The sequence below is a fragment of the Haemaphysalis longicornis genome, unplaced genomic scaffold, assembly GCF_048455015.1.
Source record: "Haemaphysalis longicornis isolate Haplotype H1 unplaced genomic scaffold, Haemaphysalis longicornis Haplotype H1 scaffold_3, whole genome shotgun sequence".
NCBI lineage: Eukaryota > Metazoa > Arthropoda > Arachnida > Ixodida > Ixodidae > Haemaphysalis > Haemaphysalis longicornis.
In genome coordinates this window covers 78,775,649-78,798,483 of record NW_027526335.1, presented here as the reverse complement: position 1 = coordinate 78,798,483, position 22,835 = coordinate 78,775,649, and the positions used below count along the sequence as shown (strand labels likewise).

The 22,835-nt window shown below is 47.4% G+C and overlaps 2 protein-coding genes across 3 annotated transcripts in view; one reads left to right on the top strand and one right to left on the bottom strand.

Annotated features, from left to right (window-relative positions):
- LOC144174697 (scavenger receptor class B member 1-like) overlaps positions 1 to 8,187 on the top strand; it is a 44,859-nt gene extending 36,672 nt beyond the window's left edge. For both annotated transcript variants that reach the window (XM_077703521.1, XM_077703520.1), the window contains 8 exons: positions 218 to 264; positions 358 to 427; positions 3,128 to 3,300; positions 4,884 to 5,002; positions 5,136 to 5,209; positions 5,299 to 5,350; positions 6,241 to 6,411; positions 7,002 to 8,187. In XM_077703521.1, the coding sequence (XP_077559647.1) occupies positions 218 to 264; positions 358 to 427; positions 3,128 to 3,300; positions 4,884 to 5,002; positions 5,136 to 5,209; positions 5,299 to 5,350; positions 6,241 to 6,411; positions 7,002 to 7,097 (802 nt within the window). In that variant the 3' untranslated portion in view covers positions 7,098 to 8,187. The remainder of the gene's footprint in view (positions 1 to 217; positions 265 to 357; positions 428 to 3,127; positions 3,301 to 4,883; positions 5,003 to 5,135; positions 5,210 to 5,298; positions 5,351 to 6,240; positions 6,412 to 7,001) is intronic.
- A 6,162-nt stretch (positions 8,188 to 14,349) lies between these two features.
- LOC144175291 (uncharacterized) lies at positions 14,350 to 20,761 on the bottom strand. The gene is made up of 4 exons (XM_077704376.1): positions 20,752 to 20,761; positions 19,987 to 20,261; positions 18,842 to 19,036; positions 14,350 to 14,641 (listed from the first exon to the last, which is right to left on the bottom strand). The coding sequence occupies exons 1-4, from the start codon at positions 20,759 to 20,761 to the stop codon at positions 14,405 to 14,407; spliced, it is 717 nt and encodes a 238-aa protein (XP_077560502.1). The 3' UTR covers positions 14,350 to 14,404.
- Positions 20,762 to 22,835: the final 2,074 nt, after the last annotated feature.

Below are 22,835 nucleotides of genomic sequence, written 5' to 3'. Positions count from 1 at the left end.
AGAGAGAGAGAGAGAGAGAGAGAGAGAGAGAGAGAGAATCTGCATAGATTCCGAATCAGAAAAGGGATTTGAATTTGAAAAACCTTCTAGTTAACCAGCATTTCAAGTCAACAAAGTTTGAAACAACTGTTCTGCTGTACAAGTGCACAAACTCGTAGCTTAAGCCCATTCATTCATGGATGCCCTGACTCCTCCACTTGTTCTTTTTGTTTCCCAGAAATCTGACTTGGTGGAAAGGAGGTTGCGACATGATTAATGGCACAAGTGAGCATCCACACCCTGTGGCCTTGCTATTCTGTTTGTTTTTACCTTCGGGCCTCATTTTTCAAAATTTATTTTACTCTCGTTGTGTTGTAGATGGTGAACTCAACCCTCCCCTTCGCTCGCGTCAGACCACCATCGACATCTTCAACTCCGACTTTTGCAGGTATGCAATTTGGCTCCCCTGTATTGCTGATACAGAATACCCCATAGGTGCTTCAAAGGTGTGAGCAGCTAAATTTTATTTGAGACGCATACCATGTAAGAAGCTAACGTCCCTTTGTCTATTGACAACGATGGTTGAAACGCTCAGCTTTCTCATGAAGCATTCGTTCGCTGTTGTTGGGGTTTTAGGCGATCAGGGTTTTGGTGACTGGACGGTGGCCAGCAGTAACACCAAGAAAGCTTCGCTTTAAATCGAAACTGTTTTGACCGCATCGGGATGGCACAATCGGGTAGACATCTGCTTCATAATGTGAGGCCCCCAGGTTCGATTCCTACCAGGGGACCCCTTTTTTTTTTTTTTTTCCTTCGGGAAGCGTTTTTTGCTTATCGCCGTTTTGTGAAACCTATTGTGTAGTTGGCTTTCTGCAGTGTGTTTTCGTGAAGGGATGGTCACTATCAGTGAGGCGTAGAAAGATTCACTTTAAAACCCAGTGCATTCACACTGGCTGGCTAGCTTTGTGCATGCTAGAAGTGGCTGCTGAGCATGTCCGGGCTTATGTTTGTGGGGTTTCTATCAGGCTGTCGGCATTTATTTCCTTTGCACATGCCGCCACTTTCCTGTGCAGCAGTTGTTTGCCAGTTTACCATTACAGTAGCCGACCGTTTTTTTTTGGACTTCGAAAATTTGGACTTGGTGGATATTCCGGACTTTCCTGATGAACGGCCAGTTGTCCCATAGGAGTAGTGGACACATGCAATGGACATTTCGGACAAAATAAAGCCAAAAGTTCAATTTTCCCGACAAACTTTTCCGCGACAGTGCAACTCGAGAACGACGCTGTGTTGAATCTTAAGCCAGCTGGCTTGTATCGGATTGGATGGGGATTGGCTTGACTCTCGCCGGGGTAACTAACAAACTTTGATGCCGTAATTTTGTGTGTAGTCGGCAGCGTAAGCAGTATCGAAAGCTGGAAGCGGGTCATACGTGGCCAGATTTATTTCTAGACTTCACGTTTTTTAGGCACCAGGTGATGCTGAGTTATAAGTAACATCATCATCAGGTTTGTCCTGAACCATTCACACTTCTTCAATCTTAAAAATATTTAAATGAAATAAGGCTCATTTTTGGTACTCGCGGATTTTTCAGACTCCTCTTTTATTCGGACTATTTTTCGTTCCCCGCCATGTCCGAAAAATCGGTCGGCTACTGGTGCAGTTCCTCCTAAATGCAAGAAAGTAACTTGGGCATGGGGATCAAGATTGTGTGTCGTTTTCAACATGCCACCTGCTGTTCACATTTGCCCAATCTGGGGCAGTTGGTGGCTGGAGCGACTTTCATGGCCTTTCGTTGCCTCTTGTCGTCCTCTGAACTCGTTTTGAAAACAGTGAAGGGGAACACCGTTCACAGGTTCCAAAATGAAGAAAGTGCATTAACGTGCTCCCTGGTTTCACTTTGAGCAAAAATGCTGGTGTGCAGCAATTTCAGTTCAGTGGTGACTAATGCCTGAGCCCAAAAAAAGTACAGGTTAGTTTTTAAATATGGAGTACTATTGCCAGAACTGAGTGTTTCCTTGGCTGCTGCAATTAGAAAGCACAGGCCGTTTTTCTCAGCTGCTAGTTTAAACTACTGGTGGCTAAGATTTTTGTGTGCATTTTTAAGCTGTGTTCATGTAAAACCAAGTACTACTCTATTGCTGCATTTCTGCTACTTCAGTAAACACGCGATGTGTTCATACACACGCGTTTTTTTTTAAAGGCTGCCCTTGCCTGCTTGCACTAGTTTTGCCAAAATCCTCTTGTGAAATATTGGATCCTTTGGCCTTTTTGGGTTCGCTGCCCCACTCCTCTTGGAAGTAGGATGGGGTTGGGGGCAAACTGTTTCATGCTATCCTTTTGTACCGTGTGACTTCATTTTCAGTTTCATTGAATCGTTCATTAAGTGCTTGAGGACAATACAGAAGGGAGGAAAAGACCCGTGAGGGGATAACAATGTTCAACGACGGTAGTAACTTGTACATCCATAAAGTAGGGTCAATGTGAATAACAGCAAAAAGTAGCTAAACACGCTAGTGAAAAACGATCAAGAGCAAGATCGATTGCACAAGTTCATATTAGCAGATCAAATCATTCACAAAATGAACAGTGGCTGGAACCATGGTAAAAAGATATGCTGCTATAAACGAAATTAATTTTTTGTTGGAGTTTACTTGAAACTGCAGACTAGCTGGGCAGTGCACAGGTAGAAGAGTTAGTGTGCTAATAATTTGGTTCTGCTTTTGTCTCGGATAAGCAGCATAAGCTGTACAGCAGTTCTCCACCATGCCAGCTTCATTTTAGCAAATGTTATAGCACGACACCCTACATTGCGTTCAAATATTTTTGTTCAAGAAAGTGTTGTGCATATACTCCAGCAATGGAAAAAAAAGTCCTGAAAAAGTCTTCGAAGAGTGCATGGCTCCATTATGCTGACCAGTGATAGTCGGCACTCTTTTATTTATTTCTTTTGTGTGTGTGTGTGTGGGTGTGTGGGTGTGTGTTGTGTGTGTGTGTGTGTGTGTGTGTGTGTGTGTGTGTGTGTGTGTGTGTGTGTGAGAGAGAGAGAGAGAGAGAGAGAGAGAGAGAGAGAGAGAGAGAGAGAGAGAGAGAGAGAGAGAGAGAGAGAGAGAGAGAGAGACCTGAAAGCACTTTTGATATCTTTCAGATCATTCGAAATGCAGTACACTGGGCCTGTCTCTACACTGGGAATACCTCTGGAGCGGTTTGAGGCCCCAGAGACCACATTTGATAATGGCTTAAACTATACGCCGAATGCTTGCTTTGACACACAGCGCCAGTTCCGTTCTGGAGTGATGGATCTGGGACCTTGCCAGCACGGTAAGGGCTGTTCCTACTACCAGTGCCCATCTGTTTTGAAGCTCCGGACATCTAGTAGACTGTCGTGGGAAAATGCTACTTTGAGTGGTAAATACAATGTCAGTGTGTCATTCTACTGTGCTCAGATACGAGCATTTTAACAATTTTAATAAGTTCGGTTGTACCGGATTGAATGAACCCATTTTGCTCTTGCTATTTTTGTCGGCTTATCAGCAGTGCATATAATAAACTGATTGTAGTGGTGGCAGTGACAAGGCACGGATCAGGGTGAAGTCCACTCCTAACACAAATTTTTCGTGTCCTCGAAACATTTATTTTAGATGATGAAGGTGTCAAAAACAGAGCTAGTTAATTCTATACGACCACCGATACGTGCACAATGCAAAAGCTTCTAACGTTTCCTTTCACTTTTACGTGCGTATCCAAATAATCTAACTCGTGACAAGCTCTATCACTACAATGCACAAGGCTATTTTCACAGCTGCTGTCACCACTCGGAGCACCATATACAAACGCCGAATAAGGCAAAAGTTCTAGTCTTCTGTAGCAGCATTTCGGTTGGTTAGGTCAGCTTTCTTTTGGACAAAGATTGTACGATGCGCTTTCATTGGCAACTACACCTTCGTGTTAAAGTTTCGGTGCATGCCAAAGGTCCTAGGTGGTCCAAATTAACCTGGCACCCTTCACACCACAGGATGCCTCATAACACAGGTGTAGCTTCAGTGCATTACTCGCACTACTCTGACTGTTCCTACCACCATGCCAGTATATATCTTCTCCGACTGTCAATCAGCCCTTCGTAATTTTGCTCACCACGAGACCCACCCACACACCACTGACTTTGTCTCTTTGATACTTGCCTCGAATCCTCGGCCACGTTTTACACTGGTTTGGGTTCCTGGCCACGCTGGCATGTGCGGAAACGCCCTAGCAAACACGCTTACCGGAGTACCTTTCCCGAGTCCGCTGTTGTCCAGGCCAACCCTGCACCACCCACCCGCCGACGGTTCGTACTCGGCACCATGCTTCCCACCGTTACCAATTGCACGCCCAACGCCTATCACGCATCCTGTACTCACCCCTGAGTTCCCATCTAACTCGTGAGGCTGTGCGCCTCATTCGGCAGGCTCGAACCTCTTCACTCCCCTCCCATCACATTCTTCACCGCATCTATCGGTGCCCTGGCCATCCCTCCTGTCCCACCTGTTCTCCCTACCCATCCACCCCTCCTCCTTTTTGGGACTGCACCCCGCCATCTCTTGCCCCATCCCTCGGCTCCATCACTTCCTGGGAGCTGTGGCTGCCTCCCCCGCCGACAGTAAACATCCAGGCTGCCCAGGAAGCTCTCTATGAACATGTGCACCAGGTCAGCACGGGCATTCTGCAGTACTACGGGGACCCGGTGAATTGAACACTCAAATTAGGACCTAAACTTGGGTCCTGCATAAAAATAAGTTTGCTCTCGAGACTTTGGTGCTTGCAGTTTGTCTGCCTCAAGTGTGTGTGTTTGCCACTCATGTTTCATTCATACTGTTTTGCTCCAGCAATGCAATGCAATATGTTTTTTCCCCCCAACTCTGCAGGCCTGCCCGTGGCGGTGTCCTTCCCGCATTTCTACATGGCTGACCCGCACTATGTGGAACAAGTGGATGGGCTCCATCCCAACGGCAGCCTTCACGCTTTCCACCTGGACTTGGAACCTGTGAGTTTTTGCATCTTGTGAAAGTGTCCTCTAAATGTCTAAAGCTGCAAACTGTGCCCTGTTGCATGAACAGGAGCTCCTCCATGATACTATCAGCATGCTTTCATCCTCTAATCATCTTTTTCTTTTCCAGAGGTTGGGTCTCACGGTTGGCCTCAGGGGCAGAGTCCAGCTGAACGTGGTCGTTGAGAAGAATGAATACATAACGTAAGCACGGATTCAACCAGTTACAAAATATCTGGTCTCCTGTATCTTGTCCCCTGGCACCTGGTGATGTATTGCTTGTTGCTTTCAAGGAGGCTGAAGGACATCCCAGAGCTGGTGTACCCTGTGGTATGGGAAGAAGTGGTAAGTGCCAGGTATTGGGGTTCCACTGTTGCACTGTTTTTTACTTATTTACTCGGGGACTGTACCTGAAGAAGGTGCACCATTACAACCGTCTAATGGGATCGTTGTAAAAAGGCATAGAGTGCCATCTAGCAGAAAGTAAGTGAATTGTGTGCACTTCCTTGACCATGCATTCGAGACTGAGTTGCTTGTATGCATATGAGGCTAGCTGCAGTATCTTGGTGCTGTATAGAACTTAGTGCTTCTCCCACAAGGATTCCAAGGTTGTACATGTAACGTGAGGCTCCCTTCAAGCTAACAGCGAATATCTAAATGTGCAGTGATATGTTCTAGGCTGTGTGCATTTTGTTCCTTCAAGATGGCCTTTCTGACAATTCAGGTTGTCACATTTAGTTTTTCCCACATTTCATTGAATAAATTTAGGCTTTCTTGGGTAGGAAATGTGTTGGGATAGGAATTGCGTTGTGATGGCTTTTGAGCCTCATAGTGGTTGCATCGGACTGTCGTTCTGTCACTTCATATAGCTCCAGGCATCTAGCACAAATTAGAATTCGTGGCTATACAGAATCATCGCCTGATGTAGTTGCTGCACATTACCTCTTCCTACTGCAAACACATTGTATTGTGTAGCCGTGTGTCTCTACGGTGGCCTAGGCGCTGCCTATTGAGTTTGGCCCCATTGCACGCAGCAGTGGCATCTTTTTAGGAATTGTCAATAGTGGATGCCTCCAAACACTGAAAACGTGGCTGCTGCTGTGAAAGCAGTTTATAGTATACGGCCTGTGGCTGTACCATTAGCCACAAGCTCTAGTAGTAGCTGATCGCATGGCCACACGAGTTTGGGTATGCTCTGGGGAGGTTGACTTGGTGCTTTCACAAATGCCGTGCAGCACATTGACATGGACGACGCCTTTGCCAACCACTTGAAGAGCACCATGGAAAACCCCATGTTCTACAGCATGCTTTTCGCTTACGTCCTGCTGTCCATCGGTGGGATCCTGTTCCTCACTGCGGTGGCCCTCATGGCGGGCAAGGCTCTCGCAAGGCTGCTCCACTTGAAGGTAACTCTCCTGAAATGTAGTTTTTGGACACCCAAAAGCGAGCGGCTGACTGGCAGCATTAATGTCGTGTAGATGATGGCACGCCAAAAACGAAAGCCAACGGGAATGGAGGGCAAACATTGCAGTGGACTTGCGGCGCTGTGATTTATTGCATTGACTAGTCTATCTATGCCCAGGTCTTGTGTGGGATATCAAAAGCCCTTTATTCAACTGTCACTGAACATTTCAAGGTTTGTTTATCCCACAAAATGTCTTGCACTCTGCATTGCCTTATAGAAACCAAACAAATGCACAAGCAAACTGGGTTGTCATGGTCTTTTTGCTGGTATATATTTGCCATAGTAGCAGGTATGTTGTAGCACCCGCATGAGACTTGTGTTTTGCTGCAACTAGGTGCTCTTAAATCAAGTTCATAAATGTGATTTTTTTAAATATTCGCGTAAATTCATTGGTCTGCTCATGTCATGGTCTGCTCATCTATTCTCAGAGCTGCCCCTATAACTTCAGTGCCTGCAATTAAAGTGCAGGGGGAAAAAACTTTTCAATTGCATCCGTTTCGCTGCTTCAGCAACGTATTGTGTTTGTTTCAGGATGACGACAGTGTGTCACCGCTTGTCGACAATGAACAGAAAGCTGAAGATGCTTCTGAAAAGGACCGTGAGAATCATGGTGCAGTGATAACGTGATCTGAACAAGCATTCCAGTGCATCGGCTATTGCTGAAGTGGATCTTCGCAACGACCACTAGCTCTGGCTATGACAGTGAGAGCGATCTTACAAGAGTGGACGTTTATTGCTTCAATTTTGCTGCACAGCTGTGCAAAAATTACTCTTTAAGCAGCTTCCTTCGTCAGAATCCAGGGCTGCTCGTTGTCTTCGACGTGAAGCTTGTCAAGTCTACTCTGCAAACTGCTTGATGCTTGTCAGGACTTCCTTTTACTATCTGCCGATTGTGTGGCTGAGGGCTTGTGTTGACACCACAAGCCTTGCTCTGATGTCACGAGGGAGGACATCATTTTGGGGCACATTTCAATTGGTAGCAGCAGGTCTGCTAGTGCCAAGTGCCCTCTCCTGTTTCCCTAAATCAAAGTTCTGTTGGTTTCGAATGTATTTTATGTTAACATTTCCCCTCGTCTTTTCCCCCCAAGCATTTTCAATGCCTCTTGGGAAAGATGTACGTTTGTGCCGAAACCACAGAACATTTTACACGTGCATTAGTATACCTGTTGTTTTTGTTATTTGCATCGTTCAGTTTATTTTGGTCCTTGCTGTTTTTGATTGTGCTGTTTGAATCGTTCGCGTTACTTTTGAATTCCTGGAAATAGTTTGGAATTGCGCATGGGGTGCATGATAGGATGCTATGTATGTTTCCAGTGCATCTCATAGCGGCTTTGCAGCTAGCCGCAGCTTGCTGACATGAGTAGTGCCAAATTACCACTTTTTATAATAGTAGATACTTTACACGCAAGGTAGGCTTGTTTAATTTGGCACCAAACGTGCACAGGAAATGCTACCTTGGTGCTAAATTTGAACCTGGGCCAGTTTCTTCTCTATTACGAGTAAACATAAAATGCTCAATGATCTTTTTCCACAGCCACCTTCAAAGTGAGCATGACTAGTCCCCAGAGTACGCGGCCTAGTTTCAGGCCATTTTGCCTTGGATGCCTCAGAGTACCTGCAAATTTGTTTTGGGTATTATTGCGGCTGTCAAGGTCAGACGGCGCGGGTTTCAGCCAGTTGCATTGTTTGTGGTTGACAATAAAATTTTAATCTTTTATGACCTGTGCTTGGTTCCTTTTCTGCTGTGTTGCGATTCTGGCAGAAGTGGAGGCAGTGTATTTTCGTGTGATGCTGCTTTCGAGCAGATGGCTGGCAGGCCTAATGCTTCCCTAATCTGCTGCCAGTTTAGCAACAAGAAAGCTTGCTTAGAAAGGCAGTGTCTTATACCCCGCACAGCTGTTAAGCATGCGTGTGAGCTGTTTTGGGGTGGCGCCGCCCAAGAGGATGTCGCGAACATGGGTTCACTTACCAGTCGTCAAGCTTCTAACTCGACTCGTTTGGGGGGAGGGGCGTGAATGGAGGATATCAGTTGCGATGCTTTGTGCCTCCTTCAGTTGTTTTTCGCAGCTGATGCCCTCTATTTTCCTCCAAAAACGGCATCTTCACTGTTCATCAGCGAGCAGATAGTGTGGCAAACAGGATGCAGTTGCACCCGCCGCGGTGGCTCAGTGGCTAAGGCGTTGTGCTGCTGAGCACGAGGTTGCGGGTTTGATTCCCAGCCGTGGCGGCCGCTTTTCTGATGGAGGCAAAAAGCAAAAATGCCCACGTGTTCGAGGTTTCGGCGCACGCTAAAGATCCCCAGGTGGTCAAAATTAATCCGGAGCCCTCCACTACGGCGCGCCTCATCGCCTGCGTTGCGTCGGCACGTTAAACCCTACAATCAATCAGGATGCAGTTGCACAAACTGCGCAGTCAGTGATCATTTGCAACACTTCGCACTAATGTGAAGGCGATAACGTTATAGATAGGCTGTGTGCACTATGCTACGCTCCATGGTGGGATGCTCAGGCAATGCGAGACTTGACTGGCCTAATCATTACACCGAGAATGCACTCAAATATGGTTGAGCTTGACCCGGTGGCCTAACTGGGGACAGTAGCTGGTTGTGGGAATGCAGTAACCACATGTGGTGACCAACTCTACGCATGGACCACTTTCACGCTGATTGGGAGGGTGTACCAGTAGGCAAGATGCTTTCATTCGAACTGAGAAGTCCCAGGTTTGAATTTCAAGGCCACAAATTTTCATTCAAACCTCATTTTTTCCTACAATAGTTTATTTTTGGTAATACAGCATTTCTCAATGCAGTAAAGTATGACGCATCAACCTAACAGATGGGTTTTCTTGCAGAGTCCACTAAAAATACTTGCGCATTTAAAAGTACTTTACAAATAAGTTCTTTCCTTGTGGTGCTAATTACGGATAGTGGTTCCAAGTCGTGACTTCAGATTATGGCTTCAGCCTAGCTGCATTGCATACCATTTGAGTTGCACAGTTCGCACGTGCTATATGCAGGGTGTCCCAGCTATCATATGAACAGATTTTAAAGCAATTTCGTTGCTCGAAAAACCTGGTGCATAACGTTCCCAGTGCTGTGGAGAAGCGGACAGTAATTTTTTTCGTTAATGCCTCCTGCCCAGACAAGAGGCCTCCTGGACTTAGGAGGCTAATCACGCCCTTCTACCCCTTCCCTTTGGCTCAGTAAACGTTTTGCCACCACCACCACCACAATGAGACTTAATTGCAATTATCTAACTCAATAAGTGCTCTTCTAATCATTAAGTGTAAATGAGGCACTTGCAGGTCTCACGAGAGGCAGCTAACTGCGGTATTTTCAGTGACAAACTAATTGCGCATTCATTTATTCTGACTGATGAAGAAATCCAGCGAAATATGAAAAATACCGCGTGATGGCGCTCCCGTTTTCCTTTTAATTGGGTGCCTCGGTGCCAGGGTGCTGTACGGCGGAGGTTGCGAAAATCGAGGCACCCTACCTCATAAAGCGTCGCTCTCGAATAAGCTGATTGAAAGCAACTGCTTCGCCTGTCATCCGCCTAAAGAGACAGCGTATCACCTTATAATGGAATGCGAGAAAGGAGCAGCAACAGCAAGTTTCACGGTGTGCATGGGGCAGATAAGGCACAAAATCGGCCGCGATTTTTTTTCTTTCTTTATGTAATTCTGGCTAACCAGAGGCAGCCTTTTTGAGGGCATTACTCTACGAGGCGGGCGGAAGCGCCGTTACGTGGTATTATTCAAATAATATTTCGCGGGTTTCTTTATCAGTCCGAATAAATGAGTGCGCAATTAGTACGTCTGTGAAAATACCGCAGTTAGATCCTCTCGCAGGTACCTACAAGTGCACCATTGACACTTTATTAATTAGGAGAGTACTTACCCAAGAGAAAATATTTGAACTGGTTTTAGCTGGTCTCTGCTGGTTTCTGCTGGCCCCAGCTGGGCCGCTGCTGGTCCCAGTTGGGCTGCTGCTGGTCCCAGCTGGGCCGCTGCTGATTTCTGCTGGTCCCAGCTGGGCCGCTGCTGGTCCCAGATAGGGTGCTGCTGGTCCCAGCTAGGCCACTGTTGGTCCCAACAGGGCTTCAGTTGGGACCAGCAAGGCTCCAGTTGGTCCCAACTGGGCTGCTAGTGGGACCAGCAAGGCTTCAGTTGGGACCAGCTGGGCTGCTGTTGGGACCATAATTGGCTGCATTTGGGACCAACAGTTGCTCCCAGGACTTCTTGGTACCCAGATGGTCTCTGCTAAAGGACCTACTGGAATCAGCAAATCATTAGCCGAAGGTCGTCTAGGACGTCTACAGCTCAACTTTGTGCTATTAAAACGAATAAATATAAGCCTGGTCCCGAAACAATTGGAGAGCTGCAGTGTATGTGCCCACTTCGGTCCTTGAGTCCTGGTTTTATAGCAATTTCTAGGCATAATATACTCGCTGAATATTCTATTTTCTAACAAAGAGAAAGAGAAAGAAAAACGGACCCTCGCCAACCAACAATGCAAAAATCGGCCATGCCCTAACCCACACTTATGCCCTTCATAAAGCAGCCAAGTCGGAGCGGACCTAAAAGCTGACAATTGTACAAGGAACCTGAATTTGCAGCTTCAAGGTATAAATGTGTTTTTGCCGCTGATTGTTCGTTAACGTACCGGCAACGTTTTTTTAACAAGCCGGCCGCGAAGCCAACTTGGCCAACTGAAGCCATGCCAAGCTAGTTGTTTCCTAGCCAACATGGCGACGATTACGAAGTGCGGTGTGCAGTGGTGTGATCGTGTGTTTGCGCGGGACGAATACCGCGCCAACTGAGCATCTTGTAGCGAAATTCGACATCAAAACAGTCGGTGTCATGTCATCGAGTGTTGCCGAAGACGTTTTTTTTGCCCACCGAACTTTTGTGAGCGTGAACATGGCCGCATGTCGCGGCGTCATGGTGTGGTACGTAGGACTCGCCGCTTCGTGTGTCTTTGTTAGAGGTCGTGTGTCCTGTGTACTAAATTCCTGATGACGACGAAAAGACGCTACTGCATCGCTTGCAGTGCAAAGGTGAATGCCGTTCTGATATAAATTCATAATGGGAATGCTGTTCAATATCCGTTGTATAAGTTGTCCAGAGGAGTTCAGGACGCCAGGAAATTAATTCGCTGTAAAAACGACAAGGGAAGTGTGCATGGCAGTTGCAACATTTGCTGGTAAATAAAATGCATCTGAATGCATCATGTGTAATGTGTACATCATGCTGTTCTAGCTGGAGGCACATGCCACTGGCGATATATATTTTGCCCACCAATTGTGACTAATTCTAACTGGCAGCAGCAAGCCTGTGGGTCCCGGCAACGGTCTAATTAGTGTCGCATGATGGCCGCCATGGGAGCAGTCATAGTTGATTTTACCCAAACGGACCAACCGTTTCCTCTCACTGAGTACCCAGAGTCACTGTTAAAGGGACACTGAAGTGAATTTGTCAAGCTCCCGTTTTTGCTTGCACTGCGTAGACTGGCTCAAATTAGCACACTTTTCATCGTTTATCCGGTTGACAAATCGGTAATTATTTTACAAAGCGCGAAAGAAGAAAAACTACCATGCGCGGTTTGCGGCGGCCGCACCAACTAAGGCTGTGACGTTGAGAGGAGGGGCGCCGTGATTGGACGATGCCCAAGGTTAGCAATCAAACAAGTTTCGGTTTCGGTTCTGTAAAACATAACCAATGGCTTTGTTGGATGGACATTCTCAATATCTCAGTAATCATCGTACCGCGCTTCTGCCATGTTGTCGGCTGTAAAATGCACAAGATAAGCCTCCCAGGACGGCTTGTAGTCGTAGCATTCACTAGCCGAGACCTACGCAGTGCGTGAACGCCCTCCGCGTACCCGCAGACGCCCAAATGTCATGCGCTTTTCCCCCATATTTGGAGCTTGCCTCCCTCATGCCTGTATCGTAAAAAGCGTGTTCGCACCAGGCCAAGGGTTTGTTCATTCTGGCCTGTGCCCACTGCCTGCAAGCAGTCGGTGCTTATGGCAACAGCACGCCAACGAGAACTCGCTAGCGCGCCAGTGCCAGCCTGCGCGCGTTTTGTGAACTAGTTCGTGTAGCCATGAACGTTGCGGCCAAAAAAAAGGTGAACTCAATATAGAAAACATCGGCAGAAAACAAAAAAGTTAACTTACAAAAAAAAAAAAGCACGTACCGGCGGGGATTCGAACTCGTGACTCGCAAAATATTTGCGGTGGATTCCTAGCGCCCCAGGCTGCTAGGCTACGGAGCGGGACGCAAATGCCATGCTAATATAGGGTATATATTGTACAACCGGTTTACACTTTTATTTAGTGCTGGCATTTCAAGCCGCTTAGGTGACTATTTGTTGTACTGCGATCGTGCAGTAAGCGTCGCCCGAGTTTCCACAGTAGCTCACGTCTAGCAATTGCATTTCGTAGACGGAAAAGCGTTCGCAGATGCGTAGTCGTGCTGCTGACCGCTGTGCTTGTTCGCCCAGCGCAAAAAGTGTTTCCCGCGCCCTAGTTTTACGCTGTACGGTAAAAATATCAGTTGATTTTATTGGCTTAGTACCTATATTGACTTCGCTGACTCTTCTCCCGCCTTCAAGAGGCCTTATATTTTCCTACTGGCGTACCAGTCAGCGAAGCGTCGCATGTGCAGCGCTTGTCTGAAGCGACCTTGACTTGGAGCTAGATACAGTGTACAAACAAACCAAGTAAAGAAAGGCACATTCTTCCATTCACAAACGTGTCCTGGCTTCGTTTCAACTAAGCGAACGAATTGCGACCAAGCAATTTTTTTTTAACCTCCTTGATTGCGACGACCCGCCGGCGGCCGGCGGACGAAACGCTGGGCCGACTGACTCTGTCGGCCGGGGAGCCGTGCAGTAGCGCAGCCGTGGCGCAGCCAATTGCCAGCTCATCCCCTCCTGACGTCACACGAAAACGCCACAGAAAATGGGCGAGCGTAAAGAGAGGAGGACAGCGTTTTCCAATTAGTTTTTCTACTAAATAAAATCGCGTAAACGCGCCTAGAGTGGTCGAAACATGGCCTGGGGACTCCGGACTACAATTTGCGCTAGTAATCCCGCAATGTTTACATATCACTTCAGTGTCCCTTTAATTATTTATAGTGACGCTGGCTAGTTAGTGAGCGGAAGCGGTTTGGCCGGTTGCGTCGAATCAAGACATACTGCTCCAACCCAGTGCAGCAATCCTCGCAGGTGTAGTTTCGCAACTACAAGTGATTGATTAGAGCAGTATGTCTTGATTCGACGCAACCGGCCAAACCGCTTCCGCTCACTAACTAGCCAGCGTCACTATAACTAATTAACAGTGAATCTGGGTACTCAGTGAGCGGAAACGGTTGGTCCGGTTGGGTAAAATCAACTATGACTGCTCCCATGGCGGCCATCATGCGACACTAATTAGACCATTGCCGTGGGTCCCAACGGGGACCAACAGCTTGCTGGTCCCAACGGGGACCAACAGCTTGCTGGTCCCAACGGGGACCAACAGCCTGCTGGGACCAACAGCTTGCTGGTCCCAATGGGGACCAACAGCCTGCTGGTCCCAGCAGCCTGCTGGTCCCAGCTGGGAATTTGGCCATAAACCACCTCAACGGGGACCAGCAGAAACCAGCAGAATATTTTCTCTTGGGTATCGAGTTAGATAACTAATTACAATTACGTCTTGTAATAAGACGAAAACATTACTGTCCGCTACTCCACTGTACTAGAAACATTACACTCTATAGGTTTCCTTCGAGTCACGCCATTGTTTTTTTTTTTTTTTTTTTTAATCTTGGTGCATGATAGCTTGGTACGATGCATATATGGTTGTACTGTAACAATATGTCGTGATATTGTTTATTATACACACCTCTATAGCTCCCTAAAAGACAGGCTGTAATTAGCAGCGGATTGTTTCATAGAATCTCTGCGTAAACTTGTGTGCCCGTATCCTCGATGCCTTCAGTTGCTACGGTTCTGAGGTGTGGCGAGTAGCCCCGCTTGCACTTGTTCAGGTAGTCGTCAAACTCGAGGTCGTAGACCGCCACGCACTGGCTCCCGATCCCGTCAGCAAAGCTCAGGTCGAAGCGCTGCTTGAGGTTCTGCACTGTTTCATACGCTGCTACCAACTCGCCTCCAGCCACGGGCCGCCTCTGAAAGGCAAGGGCGAACTGGATTGATTTGCCAAGTACGCGAAGCTGGTAACACGCAGGCCGAGACGGGCGCACAAAGTATTTGAAACTCTGCGTCGACAGCTTCCTTGACTCAGTGGCTGTATTTCAACTGGCGCTAACAGAAAACAAAAAAAAAAAAAACATATGTTCCGGGGCAGTACAAAATTGTTAGTAAAATTCTTAACTGAGCTGCAGCCTGACTTTATCTCCCAAAGGTACTGAAAGCGGAGCTTGTGCTGTTTTTTGAAATACATAAAATTCCCGATTTATTGATGTCTTTGAAGTGCCTTGGTATTTGTTGCAGATATAAACAATTAATATTCTGTAAAAATTTGGGCAATGTTGGCTTGGACGTGTCGCTGTGCAGTGCAGGCCACATTCGCTTGAAGAGTGTTCACCTGGATGGGTTATTAGAAAAGATAATTGTGGGGCGTGTTAAAAGGAGATGCTAATTTTGAGGTTTCCAAGTGCTGTCGTTGGTGTGTGGCAGCATGTCTGTCCGAAAACCATGCAAATTGAGAAGCGTGTTCAAATTCTATTCTTCAGTCCAGTACCTCATGCCAGGAAAAGCTCCGCCTTGTTCTAGAGGTGCTGCATGGCCATTGTAAAAGCAGCTTTTTAGGCAAAATAAGGCAAAAATTTACCCTACCTTCCTAAAGCAAGTTTAGAGAGGCGCGAAAGCTAAGGGTGCGTCAAGACCCAAATCGCAAACGCAAACCATGTGACAATTTTTTGTACACTAAGTAGACTCCTCTACGAACGATCTAAACGTGTACCGATACATGGTGAGATAAGGGTGAACTATTGTACTTATTCTTTATGATAGATGTGTGTATTATCTTATCTATAACCGTTCCTTCTTTGGATTTTTAAGCAATCATTTTGACACTATAAAAGCACGGTTTCACGCACGCACTATTGTTCAGAGATCTTATTAGAGCTTTTTGGTCAACCAACCGGTCTATGGAAAAATGCATGTCTCTCTTTTTTTTTTTTTTTTTTTTTTTTTACAGAACGCCATCAGTCCCACTAATAAAGCTTTCGCCTTTAAAAAAAGCCTTTGTCTTCGTGCACAGGCTGTCAAATTTCCTTGCCAATACTGGCAGGTCATAAGGTGTTATCAGAAACAGTTTCAGGATCAAGCATATAGTCTGTCAGGTGCAGACTCTCGAAACATTATCCTCACTGAAGCATATATCAGTGCTATGTAATAATTTCCAGCAGATCACCTTACAACACTGAGGCACCCCAAAGGTGTGTTTCATATTCCTAAACCACGGGATGTCGAATAATCCTGGAAGCCATTATTCGCCTTCCTGATACACCCGACGAAATGGATCTGTGAGTTTTTGAGCATATTTTAATTGCGATATGCTAATGATGGGCTTGTGTAATTAGCACAAGGGATAAACAAAATAGAATACTGCCCCTTCGCTGCGCTGCCGGAATAAGAGTCGTAGCAGAGTGTAGAACCGGTCCCGGAACCGGTACCCGGTAGTCGACCGGTCCCCAGAACACGTGGGTAGCGGGTGCAAAACTGGCTGTGCAATTCGCAGGTTTGACGACCGTGTCTGGGCGCCATAGCGGGACCATGTCGACCAAGCAGATGGGGCACAGTGATAAGCTAAGAAATATATATTTACTAGCTTAACCGGGCGACATTTTTGTTTTTTCACCTATCACCACCCGTGCTAACGTCGTCCCCCATCCTTCTGCCAGTCAACAATGAGTCCTCCTCCCTACCTTGTAGCCTTATTTCTAGGATTTTTAAGTTTCCATTCTGCGACCCAAAACTCCTGGACAGCTATCCTAACAACGATTCAGGTTGAAACAATTCTCACAGCTGGACCTAATTACGTCTCTTCAGCTTCCGTGAGACATGTCTGGTAGGCAACAGTAGAAAAGAATCCTCATAATAATTTGCATTAAGTATCTGATACCGAACAGAACACGTTCTGAAAGCAGCGTCTTCTAGCTGGCAAGGGTATAATTGCTTGGGCGCGCTTAATTCTTAAAGCGCGAACTACGGTCGCGGAGAACAGAAAGGAGACGACGGTACAAATGACTGCATGTGTCGTCGTCTCCTCTGTGTTTTCCGCGTCCGTAGTTCGCGCTTTAAGAAGCAAAAAGTCTTCTAGCGCCCTTACAATCAACGCCGTGAATACGCGTGTGGCTTAACTTAAACAAAACAGTTGTCCTAGCTGACTGACGTTGCAAGCTCCTTAAGACACATACAAAACGCCGCACGTCTTGTGGAGATAGAAAATATTTTTCATATGTATGTGTCTAAACTGTCGTCATAGCCAACAATGTTGATCGGGAAAACGAGTAAGAAGTTCGGGAAACCACGAGCGTTGCGGTCCCACAAATTTTCTAATCCCCTTCTAATAATGGATCAGGAACTTGGGGCGCCTCCGTATTTGTTTGAGCCCGTCGCTTCGCGCATGAAACACTTCACTACCCGAGCCACGGGTGCTCGAGTGGGAAATCTCTGGTGTCTAGGAGTCGCTTTAGGAAATCTCTAAAAACACGGTAGCATTGCGGTTATAAGTCGACGCAGAAGCACCTGTAGACAATACAGATTAGTAAAGTGCAGATTACACGCCTGTTTAATTCGGAACCTCGCCCAGAAAACTGGGACACAGCAGTCGCTGGCAGTCTTCCGAAGATGACGCTACATCCGGTCGCTGCCTCTCGGTTTCTGTAAGGCCCCTGTATTTTACAGGTACTTTAGGTTTCTGGCTCCTCCGGCGATGCTGGAGGCAGCAGTGGGTGGGGCATAGGGTCAATTTTATTGACAAATACCGGTGTCCCCAAGCTAAAAATTCCGAAAAAAAGTTTACAGGCATAAACTGACCAGTGTAATAATTGTAAAAAATAGAATTTTACCCGATTTTAAAAGCGCTTCAGTAGCCCTTTAAGTTGCTCGCTCGTTAAGCTCCTTACGACACTCACGAAACATCCATTACAAGGTGATTATCGTACGCCTTGTGGAGATAGAAAATGTTTTTTACATCGTCTGCACGACAATGATTGCAAGACATCTAGAAGATATTGCTCTAAAAACGTCTTCAGCATGTTTTGTAAGCGACATCTTTTAGCTCTCTTGCAATCGACGTTGTGTGAACGTCTTCACTAGCTCAACATCTGATATATTTAAGAGAAAGATTTTCACCCCGCCGTTCCAACGACGACGATGATTAAACGCGAACTCTATATGGTTTCTTTGGTTGGCCAATCGCACACTGCGAAATGTGCTACTCTGGAGGTACGCACCACTTTTCTAGAATACCTGCAGTAATTAACTCTCGGGTGTGCAAGTAGACCTATCTTTGGGTTTTGGGTGTACGGCGTGAATCGGTATACCTGCTGCTTGGACTTCAGCTGGCGATTTCTTGAGTTGTTGCCGGCTTGAGGGGTTCAACCAAAAGATGCGACGTTAGGCCTAACGCAGAGCGGCGCCATTCTCATCCCGGCCTGTGAGTAACGGCTGTCGATGTTCACCTCACAACATGACGTTAGGCCTATTTACGTCGCGCTGTCGCACGCATGCCTCACCTCCTTCCTCTGCTGCACATCAACCTTTAGCGGAAGGGGCGTAACGGAGCTGTCGTCAAGCTTCGCAGGGAAGCGTTTTAATGTTGCAACACTGCAGAATAATCATCATCGTCAGAGAAAGTTAGCTTTTCCGCTCGGCGTATTCGCGTTACAGGCGTCATCAGTGAGAGCACTAAAGCTTCGCGTTAATAACATTTTTCAGCTGTCCACACAAGACCTACCATAGCCGTCTTTAGATGGACGTTTTGTGGGTGCCTTAAGGAGCTTTACAACGACAGTTAAACATCTTGTACACGTTGAGCCGTATGTCTTCTAGCCACCTTAACAAAGATGACTTATCAACATGTCATCAAGCTCCAGACGTCGGAGGTCTTGTGCAGGTGTCCTCTAGCCATCTCTGTTAGGACGTCTTCAAGATGTGCAGCAATATACGTCTTATGGGTAACTTTTATAGTGCAAGATATTTAAGACCTTACAAGACACTAGTAGACGTCTACTAGACGTTATGTGTCCAGTGTGTATGAGCGAAAATTAAGCTTGGGTGTGTGTCGTCAGAAATGCCCGGCAACGGGGAAGAAATGGGGTTCAAGCAGGCGCAACTCGTCGTAGTAACGCTCGTACCTTGACTGCTACCGTGCATTCGCCTGTGCTCGCCTTGGCGTTCACCATCCACGAGGCGTCGCAAAGCTCAAAGTGGGACGCCCTGCCGGTTGACTTGCTCGCGCGCTGCTCCGGACCCGGGCCGCTGGCTCGGGCTCCCAGCGCGGCCACCGGCGCGACAAACGTACTGGCAGACAGCCGCATGGCGTAGCACAGCTGCACCCAGCCAAGGTAGGGAAGCATGTTCACGCTTTCTGCATTTCACTGCGCTAGAGTTCCTGGGCTTTTGACGAGGCAGTTTTAGGGCAGGGTACCGAGATTATTGCGTAAGCGTCTCTTGAAGCCCGTGTAGAGGCGAAGCTGCTGTACGCATTGTTTAGGATCAGCTAGGTGCCGCCATTGAATCTCTTCTTAGTAACACATTTACTGATTCTGACTGCTTGCACTAGCTCTCCGCTGCCTTATCTGTGTTATCTGTTGCCTGGCGAGCGCTTTTGCGAACAGATATGCGGCCAATTTTCGCTTAGGCGCTGGAAACCTTGACCAACCCTTGGCATGTTCCTCGCTTTACAAACACACCCGCAAGAGCGGACACAAATGCACGCGCGCTCGAAGCCAAATGTGCTGTACTTTCCTTGCGCCCCCCAAAATCAAAGCAAGCATCGCGCATCGCACGTGCTTTTCACCTTTCCTTTTATACCGTATACCACAAACCTTTCTGCCAGTTCAACGAGGCTTTGTTCTGCAACGTCGGTGCTCTCTCTCCCCGCATATCCTCAATGTCTCCTTTTTCCACGTCCCGAATTTGATCCGATATAGTATTACATATATTATGTCTATGGTACACAGCTATAACACCTGCATGGTGTAGAGGCGATCAATAGATACACCTCGGGTGGAACGCACCCACCAGGCGCATTCAACCACGCCTGGTGGGTGCGTTTTCGAGCTGGCGTGCGTGTCGTACAGAAACATAAACGAAACGTACATGACACATACTGCACAAGGTACATAAGCAAACTGACTTTGAAATTAAATTTCGATCTCAGAAAACTGAAGATACGCACGTTTTGATCGTTGTGGCAGCGTTCCGCGTGTGATTGGTTACGGATCAAATTTCCGCACAATGCGCTGTCTAGCAGCCAAGATTATACTTGCTTGTTGACCTGGCGCGAGCTGGTGGTCTTCGTGGCGAGCTTTTGTATGGCGGCCGCCACAGTCGTTCGGTTGAAGTGGCACTCGACGGTGAGGTACGAGTCCGGGGCGTAAACCACGGCGTAGTCGACGACATCGAGAATGCCCTGCAAGTCGTAGTTCTTTCTTGCGGCCCGGGTGCTTATCGTAGCCGTCAGCGTGTACGCTGGGGACGGCAGCGAGGCCCGGAACTTGTTCAGAAGATCTAGGAGGCCGTCCTTGTCCGCCGTATCCCCGCACCAGTCGCCTGCGCACGTATCGCGCACTACCTGTTTGAAATCGGGACCTACACCGTACCGCATACAGCCACCTTGCACCGACAAGAAAGAAGCTCATTTAAAAGCTCCCGCGGTGTTGTCGCCGATTTCTTGCCACACATTACGTTGTTAATGATAAAGCTTCCATAAAAGCTCCGTGGTGTCAGTTATATTCCGAATGCCTGATATTTGTACCCGGTCCGCCAAAACTGTTTGCTGTGCTTTCTCACTGCAACCTCTCGCACAAATCCGACATATGGTGGCATTAGATATATCGAGCTCCACTGACGTGCACAAAGGGTGGACCGTGGAAGGGGGGGTTGCCGAATCTGGCAAGGGGGGGGGGGGGCAATAACTCTAGCTTTTATCACTACATAATGACGACTGATAACTACAGAAGAATGAACAATCAGGCGAGTTGGTGATCTAACATTGTGGTGAAACAGCGCAGCTTATGGACACAAGGAGGAGGAATCTAACCTCCCCCCATGTTGGATTCCTTCTCTGTTCAGCTGTTCTGTTTCACCACATCTTACTGATAACTATTTTTCTATGGCAAGCTACCCTCCTAGCTTGTACACGCGGTTTCGAGGTCTGCGCTCACTACGACGATTAGCCATTTTGCAATACCCACCCAAGAATACAAAAGTAAGCAGAACAACATGAATTACATGAAGAGTGCCCCCATGGCATCCCAAGGTTTCTTTCTTTTTCCTTCTCCTTTCATGTTGTTCGTTTCTTTCGTAGTCCCCCACCGCCTTCCCGCTACTCGCAAAATGAAATCCTGCGTGCGCCACTGCCGTGCTCGATACCCAAAATGTTCGTCCGGTATTCGGGAAAGTTCTGGCCGTAGCACCAGGAGTGGAAGACCGCACCGGGGTAGAGCCAGTTGACGTGCACTCCGCCGAGGTTGTCCATAATGATATGCACCATTGCGGCCCCGACGAAGGCGTCTTCCGAGTCGGCCACGACCATGTGGTGGAAGCGAGCGCTGTCTGACTCGTCCACGCCGAGGCCCAGAAGAACGGGAACCACGTCCGACTGGCCCCGCAGTTTCTTGGGCCTGCATGCAGCACACTTCTTGTATCGCCATGCACTGCACATCAGCCAGAACTACACACGCGGTGTCTTCTTGTCAGCTGTCGTTCTGTTATATGGGCGGTGGCTTGTGATAGAAAGAAGCAAACCGCTAACAGCTGCTGAGATATACGGTCAAGGAGCAATGATACATGGGGAAGCATACAAACAATGGTAGATGACTTTAAAAACAATGTATGCGTAGAAAAAGTATTTGCACTAGCGAAGCAAATGCAGTGTTATGCGTGTGTACTCTCTGACCAGCTTTAGAATGAGGCTTGACCGTATAGTATTCAGAGGTGTCATTGAGGCGATAGTACTCAAATACAGCACTATTCACATACGCGCAGACATGACATAAGAACAAATGACAGGGCAATAAAATTGATGGTATCCAAGATTACGCCCATGCAGAGCACTCTAGGCTGTCCACACTAAACAGGACGTCATTTGAATTTGCCAACAGTAGACTCCGTACAATCCGGACATTGACGTCTGGCATGTTCATGAAATCGCATGCGATATGAAGGATCATTGGTTGGCTCCTCAACTTACAAGTTCCCTTTTTTCGAATGCTGTGGTGCACGATGTAAGTACCCTGGACAATATAACTACATGCTTTCGGTTCAAATCCCTATGGTCAGCTGTCGATAAACAAGTTACCTGCGGAAGCCAGACATAACGGATCAATCAGATTCCTGACATCTCTAATCCGAGGTTTTCACATTATCAACAAACTACGTGATGTATGAAGAAATGTTGAGTTGTGGTTAAAACCATAGGGCGACAACGAAAATATCTGAGTGCTTTCTGTTGAAGTAATGCCCGATGCGAACCAAGCCTCTTCGCGGCTCGAGCAGCATAAACACACGTCTAATAGGTTCATGAGCGACTGAGAGCCAACATTGCCCTCGCTGCTTGGGCGGGCTCCGTGGTCTTCACGAGAAAGAATGACGCATCTTAACTCCGTGTTCTGAATCCCCCCCTCCACTCGCGCCTCCACTCGAGGAGATCCTTGGAAGCGATTTTCGCATGTCAAGGCATTGTGGCATCCTCCGCCGGAAACACGTCGACTGGAGGACAGACTGAGAATACGACCTTTAGAGTTCATGCTCAAGAGTGATGCGTCATCATCATCAGCAACTGCCTTCCATTGTGCTGCGTCGTTCGGGCCATGGCTGATTCACTGAGATGTGTTCGCTCGGAAGCGACATAGCAGAGAGCATACCCAACATAACCAAATGGCAACACAGGTGGCACCCACGACCAACTTTACTTGGTCGTGGTGGCACCCCAGCTACTCCGTGCACCCCTTCAAAAAAAATGATTACCTATATATACGTAGTGCCTACCCTGCGGGCTCTGACCTTTGGATCGTCACAGGTCGCAAAGCTTGGTGTCAGTCCTTCGATTACATACACCATCACCCGCCAAACTGGGCCCAGGACATGTGCAGTATGAATGTCGATACATGCATGTTTCATCGG